Source organism: Gregarina niphandrodes (genome assembly GCF_000223845.1).
Source record: "Gregarina niphandrodes unplaced genomic scaffold scaffold00005, whole genome shotgun sequence".
Taxonomy (NCBI): domain Eukaryota; phylum Apicomplexa; class Conoidasida; order Eugregarinorida; family Gregarinidae; genus Gregarina; species Gregarina niphandrodes.
Window position 1 is genome coordinate 173,028 of NW_011645776.1, and position 10,316 is coordinate 183,343.

Consider the following 10,316-nt stretch of genomic DNA (forward strand, 5'->3'; position numbering starts at 1 on the left):
CTCCACCGTCGGTTACAACTCCACCGTCGGTTACAACTCCACCGTCGGTTACAACTCCACCGTCGGTTACAACTCCACCGTCGGTTACGGCTCTACCGCTGGTTACAACTCCACCGCTGGTTACGGCTCTACCGCTGGTTACGGCTCTACCGTTGGTTACGGCTCTACCGCTGGTTACAACTCTACCGCTGGTTACGGCTCTACCGCTGGTTACGGCTCTACCGCTGGTTACAACTCTAGCTCTACCGCTGGTTACAACTCTAGCTCTACCGTCGGTGGTTACGACTCTACCGTGAGTTCCAACCCGGCCCTGGGTTACGCCACGACGGACAACTCCACCTCCACAGATGCGACTTGCAAGCCCGTGGTGATCGTGAAGCCCCTTTGGCCGAACGTCAACGATGTAACGACGTTGATTTCTGAGCCGGAGTTGGCTTCATTGAGAGTGACGGAGAAGCATTGTAAACATGCGTACGACAATGTAATAGCCCAATTGATACCAGCGACGACAGATGGCTGGACCAAAATGGACTGGAGCGCCTGTGAGGGTCGCGGCGGGAAAGTTGTGTGCGCTGGCGAGCACAACGAAGACCCGAGATGCCATTACTTTGGTATTCCATTTACAAGTGACTTTCCGACCATTTGGGAGGCCGTAGTACACTACCAGAAGCCTGCTAAGTGCTCCTTCAGATGTAATTGGTACAAAGGTTCAAGTGAAGAAGCAAGTAGGTCACTCACTGTTCGGCTAGCAAAGGAGCTCGCGGGATCGATTCCCGGCATTGATCTAGAGCACACCAGCCGCAGCGATTTGCGGAGACTGGGTGTGGTGGTTCTCGACTACCTAAAAAGTAGCAACAACTGCAGTAGATACTCAGACCGCCCAAGGGTGTCGTCCGGTGACTGTGAATGTGCAGTAGCACAGTTCCAATGCTCCGCCACAATCGGGGCTACAACAACAAAAGATGTGCAGTGGGGTTCGATCGCAGACACCAACACTTTCGAAGAGAGGTTAGCCACACGTGTGACCGCCTTCAACAGGCCGAATGTGGCCGTCAAGGAATGCAAATTCGATTGCTTACAACTTACGGACGACTTTGAAGAAAGGCTCTTGAAGTATTGGAACAATGGTAATTTTTAGCTCCCTCTCTAGTTTTTGTCAATACTGCAACAGCCTCTGATTACTGTCAAGTTCATTGTGCTGGGGGACGGCATATCCCCCAGCACAGGTGATCAGGGCATCTTCTGCAGATCACCACGCAGTCACTAGGTGGGCCACCACGCAGTCACTAGGTGGGAAGGAGGGCTCTTTTTCCCCCGCGAAAAACTGCTATGTCATGGCCTCACAAGTACGTAAGCTTGTCCTTAACTACCTGTCAAATTGGCTTGATCTGAGCGCGCCCGACAGCTACCAAGTAACCCTTCACGACTGATTTAACCCTTCACGACTGATTGAACCCTTCACTATTGAACCCTTCACGATTGAACCCCCTGCCACGCTCCTACCACGTTCCTGCTTACCTACCACGCTCCTGCTTACCTACCTACCACGTTCCTGCCGGGCATGGAATGTGTGTTCCAGATTTCTGCGTTCGACTGGCGGAACTGTACTTTGAAGCCGAATGTGTTGGCAGACGCGTTGGGGCTGCCGTTGAATGTGTATGGGAAAATCGGGCGTGTGGCAGTGTCTGTGCCATTCAACATTTTCACGGCGGGTGCGCCGATTGAGGTGACGGTGCGGAACGGCTGGTTCTTGTTGACGTTGCCACGGAGTGCTGCGTGGGACGCAGGTGCCGTGGCCCGACGGGAATCGGCGAGACGGCGCAATGTTCTGGAACGGATTGAGGCACGTTTCTTGAGTCACGCGGCGGACGGCGGCGCCGCACTTGATCTCGAGAGCCTGCTCACCGGGGTCGCAGCCGTTCAACCCGGTAATGCCACCGCACCCGGAGGAGGCGTCGGTAGCGCCATCGTGAACCGACTCACTGCGCTCATCGTCGGCAAATTGCGTCTCGATGTCCGTAATGTCCACGTACGCTTCGAAAGTCAACCTGCCGACCTCGTAACCGCCGGCGGTGCTAATGGCCGGCGTGATAGTGGGTTGCCGCGTGCATTACGACCATTCAGTGTGGGGTTGGTCGTGCCATCATTGACCTACGGTGCAGCCCGCGGTCTAGACGCGCGCTCTGGGCGCGAATTGGATCTTGTCGGCAGCGTCTACTTCCGAAGCGACGAGACTCTGCTCTACAGCGAAGACGGCGACCACCCAGTCAGCCCATTCGATCCCGTTTGGTGGCAACAAAACAGCTTCGCCGCACCAGGCGTCGTCGACACTGAAGTCCACGCAGATGTGCGCTGGTTCAAATCCGACCCCGCCCAATCCGACTTCCTTCACCAACCCGGCGTCGCCCTCGGCCCCCTCGGTCGCACCCCTCTCGGTCCCGCCCCTCTCGGCCCCACCCCTCTCGGCCCCACCCCTCTCGGCCCCACCCCTCTCGGCCCTACCCCTCTCGGCCGCACGGGCACTCTCGTCCGCGGTAGCACCCTCGGTCGCGGCAGCACCGTCCCAGATGTCGCGGCCAATGCTCGTGCTGAAGACGCCAAAGAGTCGATCCGAAACGCGACTCAACACATCTTACCACCCAGTAAGCGCCGGTTCCGACCCCGGCAAAACGGACTGTTCTCGTAGACAAATATCGGTTTTCAGTGCGTCAAAGCGACGAGAGTGTGGACAGCCAAATTTCTGTCCAGTTAAGTGTGACGACTTTTGTCCTAAATGTACCTCGAGAGCTGTTGTGTAAAGCGGGATTGTTTGCGAACTACTTTGAGGGTTACGATTGCTTCGCGCGGCAGCCGGCTTCGTTGGTGGCGTTGATGCGTGCCTCTTGTGGTTGTCCGAGTCGGCGTCCGACTCGTGAGTCTGGCGGTGGGTCGAACGTGCGTGCATGGTGGTGGTACGCGGTGCGCTGCATCCGTTACAATCGCGAAGCACGCAACATTAAGCGCTACATTTGGACCAGCAAATTTGCGCGACATTTGTTGCACACCCGTGCGGAGTACTTGAAGCTGCTCCAAATCGTCAAATACACGCACAAGCACCAAGTCCTTAAACAGATAAACCAGCAGATCCGCACACTGCTCGAGAACATCGAAGGAGATTTAACTGTCCCCCTCGAACTACTCGTCATGTGGAAGCTAGATGGACTCAGCAACAACAACCGTTATGACCTCTCCCTCAGTCCTGGCACTGCCGGTAATAGTACTGCTCCGCTCCAGAATAGTGGCGAACGAGTGGTCCTCATGCTCATCAAGAGCTTGGGACAACTCAATGACGCTTCTACGCTGATGGAACTGCTCGACAGCGTGTTCAAACGCCAGGAACGACACATCACCTCGCTCGACGACCTTAATCGCGACGACGACAACCCGCACACCCGTGGAGAGGAAGGCGCCACACTAGAGTGGATCACCCGCAAGACCGGCGACGAATATGACGTACAGGTAGTTGAAAGCCACTTCGCACGCTTCTCACGATGGGCCACGGATGCGGTTAACAAAACCGTCGACACGCTCCGCAAAAAATTCGAACAACGTCTGGAAGGCAGACATCACCTCGACAACACCACCAGACCGATCCACCCTGACCCCAGAGCGGCGGCGCTCGTCTACCCTGACCCTAGAGCGGCGACGCTAGTCTATCCCGACGGGACCCGACCACCTGGCGCCGAGCAGGCCCGACCGCTTTGTTCCGACGGCGCCCGTGTCCTCGCGGACTTCCAGACGCCCGACAGACCCCGACCACCGGGCGCCAGCTCCGGCTCTGGCCACCTCCGCCAAATCAATGGTGCCAGCGACTCGCCACCTCTTTTGAGTGTTGGGCCACGCTTGCCTGCCGCTGCGGGGTCGGCTGTTGCGGGATCGGCCGTGGCGGGATCGTCCGTTGCGGGGCCGGCCGTCCGGTCGCAAGGCAGCGACCACGAGCCCGTCAGCAAGAGGGCGGCGGTGGAGGAGCCCGGCGGTGAAGCGGCGGCGAGTTCGGTGGCAGCATTGGAGGAGGCGGACTGGTTCAGGTCGGTGGCGCCCGAGGCGTTGGCGCTGATGGTGCAGTGTCAGTACCGTGTGTACGTGGTGTTGTCTGTGGAGGAGTGTGTGGTGAATTTGGGAGTGTGTACTCCGGAACGGTTTGCGCCTCGACACGAACGATGGTCGAACGAGCCGTTGCCTGCGCGTGTTTGGAGCCGGCGTTTGGCGCGTGTGCGGATTTCGGCCATAGCGCTGGAGTTGGGTGTGACGGAGGTCGAGGAGGAAACGGCGTTGGTGAGTGGGTTGACGGTGGGTGCGTTGGAACTGTTTGGATACACGCCTTTGCAGGACGAGGTGTCTCTGGTGCGGGTGAGTGCGCGTCCGGGCGGACTCGCGGTCGTCTTGGCCGGCGCCGCGGGACTGAGCGGTACAGTCGAAGAAGTCACGGTCGTGGTCGACGGCTGTGCGCTGCACACCGCGGCACAACTGCTCGCCGTGCTATCCGAGTCTGAAGACACCTGGAACGAATTTCTCAGCTCCAGCGTCTGCCCCTCCGACGACTTCCCCGTCCCTGTCTTCGACGCACTACCGCGCGTCGCTGACGGACGACTCTGGCGCGCAGACGACTCACCCACCGCCACCAAGGCCCTTTACCAGTGGTGCAAAACGCTGCATAACCAATACGGCATCCCCCTCTCCATCTTCCACCCACACCTAGACCACTCGGACGCACCCTACGCGCCCTTACCAGACCTACTCACCGAACAGGAGGTCAATCAAAAAAATACGCTTAACCTCCTCAACGTCGCCCTGAGGGTCAAATTAGATAACCTCAGCGGAGACAAGCTCGCACCCAACGTACACCCCAACGTGCCCGGCGGGGAACCCCAACGCCTGCACTCTGTCATCTCATCTCGTAAGCCCTTCCCCCCTGCAACGACCCTGGGTGAGGGGTAGCCTCTGGGGGATGTCGCTCAGTGGCATAGACACGGACGGAGTTTTTTCTTAGCTGCGTATACAAGCGAGGAGTCGGACCCGATCTCGTTCACAGACGAGGACGTGTTCATTCACGCAAACGCGTCGAACGAGCTGGAGGGCGCGGTGGAGGTGCAGACGGATTTGGTGGTGAGTTTGGCAAACGTGCGCCTCACGAAAGTGCAGAGGGGCTTCAGTGACGACGAGGTGCGACTCACAATCGAGGAAGTCGCAGTGGACATGGTGACTAGTGAGGAGCAGCCGCCTGCGCCGCGGCTGAGTCCGACTTCTGAGTCGCCACCGGGGGGCGAGCGGAGTCCGCCGGGCAATGCGGAGGTAGTGGTGCGGTTTGCGGAGTTGAAGGGCGTGGCGCTGGAATTGTTGACGAGTCCTAAGGGGCACTTGTGTGCGGACCCGAACGTGTTGGTGAACCGGAGCGTGAACCTGACGCTGGAGGCTTGTCGCGTTTTCGTGGACTGCACGAGCAGTCTGGAAAAAACCTCCGCGGTGCAGATTCTTCTCACCACGGTCTTTGAACAACTCGCCTGGTTGCGTCTCAAGGCTTCACTCTCCGGCGTACTTCTGGCCATGTCCCACCTCCCCGACGTCCTCGTCATTGACGACTCGATGCCACCCTCGCCCTTGCACGGTCCTGATCTGGCATCCGCAAACCGGCCTCTCGGCACCCATGACCAAACCCAGAACGCAGCTGCGCCTGTTCTGGAGACAGACTCACCCCACAATCTCAGCATCTCTCGCGCCTCCAGCACCGGCCTACAACGCACCATCAAGGGGCTGCGTGAGGCTCTCGCCCGCGTTCTGGTCTCACCAAAACACGATCCTCTGCATCATGGCCATCCCCCCGAAGATCCTGACCATTCGGGTGCAGGGGATCGCGAGCCGACTGCGTCGGGGGTCGGGTCTTCTGCGAATACGACGCAGAGGCTGTTAGGCCTGGAACTGGCCGGCGGTGCCCCGAAGCAGGTCACGATCAGCGAGCAGGTCGAACCTACGTACGTGCGTCCGTCCTCGCCGAGTGCGCGGCGACGAGCGAGCGGGCCTCCGGCGCAGCTGGAGGGTTCGCTGCCGCTTTACCAGGAGTTCTTTACGCACCGGCCGGGCCGGAGTCGGCTGTATCGCGGCTCGAGTGACCTGACGCCGGGCGGCCGCAGTCCGAGTCGCAGCCCGAGTCGCAGTCCGAGTCGTGCGGCCCACGGGAATGCGGTGGGTGCGCCCGGGCCTTTGGCGGTGCCTGGTTCGCCGTTGGCTGTGCCCGCGTCCCCCTTGGCCGTGCCTGGTTCGCCGGTAACGGATTCTGCGACACACAGTCCGGGCACAGGGGCGAGTCTGGTGCCGATTTCGGTGCCATGTCCGTCAGTGTTGAGTCCGGCTCCGCCGTGGTCGAACGTGACATCGAGTCTGGCTAGTTACGTCCCGGGATTGGTGAGCAAGGAGAAAAGCGCGGAGGAGCGCGAGCAGGTCGAGTTGGGCGAGCTCTTGGCCGTAAACCGGCTGCTGGGCGCACTGCTCCCCTGCGCACTGGAGTGTTTGTGGAAGGGCTTCGCAGAAGTAGACGAGCTCTGGTGCTTCACCTGCGTCTGGCGGCCCGCCACGGGCCTAAGGACGAGCGCAGCGTCGGGTGGAGGAGGCGCCGTACCGATTTTGAGCCTGAGTCACTCCGTTTCAAGTTACGTGCCTGCCTTCGCCGACCGCATTGCACAAGTGCATCGACACGGCGACGTGGTCACAGTCGAGACGCGGCGCGGCAGCCAGATAGTGCTGCGAGGACTAAACGAACGCTGTTCCGAGTTCGTACACTGCATCAAGGAACTCGTGCTCTACCGGCGCAAACGCTCCAGCTCTATTACCAAACTTCACCTTGCGACCGACGACCGATTGCAGGAACTCGAGTCGCTCGAACGCGCTAGCGGCGACCGCCAAAGTGGCGAGTCCGAACCCGGCCGCGGCAGTCCCGGTCTCTACCCCGTGCCGCACCCGCTGCTCGCGATGCCCTCAGGGGCGCCGCTCTCCTCGCTCGCCTACTCCAACCGTACCTCCAACGGCACGGCACGCTACACCGCCGGTAGCGCCAGCCCCCGCCGCGGTCTGGGCTACCCCAGTGGCTACGGGAGTCCGGGGCGCGCGGCGGGTTACAGGAGTCCCGGGCGCATGAGTGGCAGCGTGGGACGCACGAGTGGCAGCGTAGGACGCACAAGTGGCAGCGTGGGACGCACAAGTGGCGTGAGCCGGCAGAAGTTGGGATACTCGGGCGACCCGTTGTTGCGGGAGGTCATGAAGCCGTTGGAGAACACGCAGTTGACGTGCAACGTGAACTTGGTGAGTTTGCGCGTGCTCGGAAGCGGTGCACCGTTGGCGATACGTCTGTCAAAGTTGGGCGTGGTGTGTTACTCGGGCACGCTGCGTGCATTCGTGGCGCGCGACGCAGCCGTGGGCGACGTCTTGCTGCGGGACCTGCAAGTCAGCTGCGGCACACAGGAGGTACTGCGTCGGGCGCAGCCGCTCGCCAAGGCCGGTCTAAGACCAGGTCCGAAACCGGGCCAGCCACTGACGACTACGGAAGTCTACTCCGTGCTCTCCGCTACCCAGAACCAGTACCTCGGGAACGCCTTCCTCATCGGCCACGCAGACCTCGGCGACCGCCTCGCCACGCTCACCCTCTACCCACTCGCCCTCTCCCTCGCCCCCTCCACCGTCGACGCCGCCGCTGCCACACTCCTCGGCCTCCGCAACCAAGTGAAAGCGGCCGCACAGTCCGCGCAACTCGCCACAAAAGATATCCTCTGGGCCCTAGACACCGCCGACGACGAATACGACCCCAGGGAGTCTGACCCCCGCAGCTCCGACCACCGAATCTCTGATCCCCAGGTGTCTGAACCCGTCCGCAGGTCTTCTGAACCCAGGCTGTCTGACTCCAGGATGTCTGATCCTGACGCCGAACCGCCCGACTCCAGAACGTCTGACCCCAGACGATCTGACTCCAGGATGGCTGACTGCGGGATGTCCCCCGGCCGGGGTCCAGCGTTGTTACCGATGCGCGCGCGCACGAGCGACTGGGCCCCTGTGCGGCGTTGGTCCCTCGGACGCCGCCGTTCCGCGAGCCGTCGCCCGGTCGGTTCGCGATCCGGCGAAGACCACTCCGATGACGGCCACCACTTCAACCCGGATCGTCCGGGACGGAGCCGTTCGGCGCTCCCGCCGAGACTGCCTTCGCGTCCCGGTGAAGCTGCGACCGGCCTTGGCCTAGGCCACGCCACCTCTTCCTCCTCTTCCTCTTTCCCGCTCGAATCCCTCAGTCCGCGGCTGCCCGCGAGTCCATCGCAACGTCCACCCGGCCCCGTTGCGGCGACTGGAGCAGCCCAGGCGGCAGCGACGGGCCGGACGCCTGGCTTCAACGCTGCGTCGGCGTCGCCTTGTGGTGCACAAGTGCGTAGCAGTGCGCGGAGTTTGGTGAACGAGTCGGTGGACCTAACGGCGCCTAGTTACCTGCGGCAGTTCAGCAGTGCGGCGCATGGTGCGACAGCTGAGGCGCCGGCGGCGCCTTCTGCGTGGGTTGCGTTTCTTGGCGAATTGCGCACGCGCGTGGCGGTGCCGTTTGTGCACGTGCGTTTGTTGCAGGCGCGCACGGAAGTGTGTGTGTTGGACGGTTTCGTGAGTGGTGTGCAGTTGGCCCTCTTTCACCAACAGGCGGCGAGTCTGACGGTGAGTGGTTTACGTCTGATGGGCGCCAGCGGCTTCGTGCTCCTGGCAGCGCCCTGGACCGCGCAGCCGAACGCGTTCTGGCGCGTGCCCAAGGCTAACTACGCTGCTGCGCGCAAAATGGCCGAAGCCAGCAAGGTCCACTTCGGCCACCTCGGCTTCGACGCCGAAGTCTGCGGCGCACCTGCGGCCGCCACGCCTCGTCTCGTCCTCGACTGGCTCGCGGGAGCTGACGCGAACCGACCGAAAGTGGACATCTTCCTACACACAAAAATATGTTGGCCCTCCGACCCAGCTGCCAAAAGCGGCAGTTGCCGGCCCGGCCGTCCTGGCAGCCGTCTCAGCAGCCGCCTCAGCAGCCGTCTCGGTCGCACCAGCAGCACCGACGAGCCGCCCGGCTTCGGACCCCGCAACGCTAATGCCGGGTCCTGTCACAAGGCTAGCGTCGTGGCGGGTCTCCAGGACGTTGATGGCCCCAATTGCGGGCCCCAGGGCGATCCGCGTGATTCAAGCTCTAGTTTGCGTGGTGTGCATCTTTGCACGGCACCGGCGTTGCTCAACTACCGACATGAGGAACTGATGCTAGTGGCCGACTGGGTGCGCGATATCGCGACTGTGCTCGCGGCCGCAGAGAAGCCCAGCCCCGGCGCGGCAACCAGCGCCAATGCCAGCGTCGCTCCCAATGCCGGCGCACTCGTTTGCGACCTCCGAGTCCGTCTTCCGACCATTGCACTGCCCAGCCCCCGCATGCTCGCCGCCACCCCGCCGCACTGGGAGCTCGGAACTTTCTTGTGCAACACTTCCTTCGAAGACGCACACGCCGAGAAGTACAGATATACCTGCTCCTACCTTTCCGGCCCGGTCGCGTCCAACCCGGGTACTGGCACAAGTCCAAGTGCTGGGTCAGCAGGTACTGACTCCGGTCCCGCCACCTCCGGCAAGGGCGGCAGCGCTGAGTCGAGTCCCCCCACGGTGCCTCGCGTTGCGCGATTCCTTGAACAGCGCTCCTCGCTGCTATCCTCCGCCTCAACGTCCGAGCTCCTGCCCCGACCAGAGGGCGGTCGACCAGAGGGCGGTCGGCCAGACGGCAGCGTTCAGGCCGGTTCGCGCTGGGTCCGTCGAGTGCCAAGCGAAGACGGGAGCGAGGACGCGGGCGACCCCGAGGGCGCGGAGGGTGCGATCGCGATGGCGGGCGTGGTAGTGTTGGACGCGCACAAGTTGAAGGCGTCCCTGCGTTGGACATTGCCGGCGATCGAGGTGGGAACGTCCGTTTTGGACACGCTGGATTCGAACCTGCGAGCCTGCGTCGTCGGAGTCAAGCGAGAACCGCCTTACGTTCCCGTGCTCACCAAACCTCTCCTCGTAGAAGATCTAGACCCCGCCGAATCCGCCACCGCCAGCCACAACCCAGACTACCTCCAGGGCACCGCCCCGCTCCTCGAACTCCTTTATGCCGAATTACAAAGTCCCTGGATCGTACTCGAACGCCAACAACGCGTAGGCTCCGTAGAAGTGGACATGCGCATCAATAATCTGCACATCACCCGTAAACCATCCCCCTCCTTCGGCGTCCAGTAGCCCGCGTCCAGTCCTCCCCCCCCCCC

At 61.8% G+C, this 10,316-nt stretch overlaps 2 protein-coding genes across 2 annotated transcripts; both read left to right on the plus strand.

Moving 5' to 3' along the window:
- Positions 1-1,138, plus strand: GNI_038630 (hypothetical protein; the record flags this gene model as incomplete). Its single annotated transcript, XM_011131062.1, has 1 exon — positions 1-1,138. A coding segment is annotated over one exon (1,138 nt), but the record flags the coding sequence as incomplete, so codon positions are not given.
- A 423-nt stretch (positions 1,139-1,561) lies between these two features.
- GNI_038640 (hypothetical protein) lies at positions 1,562-10,290 on the plus strand (the record flags this gene model as incomplete). The annotated part of the gene is made up of 3 exons (XM_011131063.1): positions 1,562-2,642; positions 2,687-4,936; positions 5,030-10,290. 3 exons carry the CDS (start codon positions 1,562-1,564, stop codon positions 10,288-10,290), a joined length of 8,592 nt encoding a protein of 2,863 aa, XP_011129365.1.
- Between the last annotated feature and the right edge of the window lie 26 nt (positions 10,291-10,316).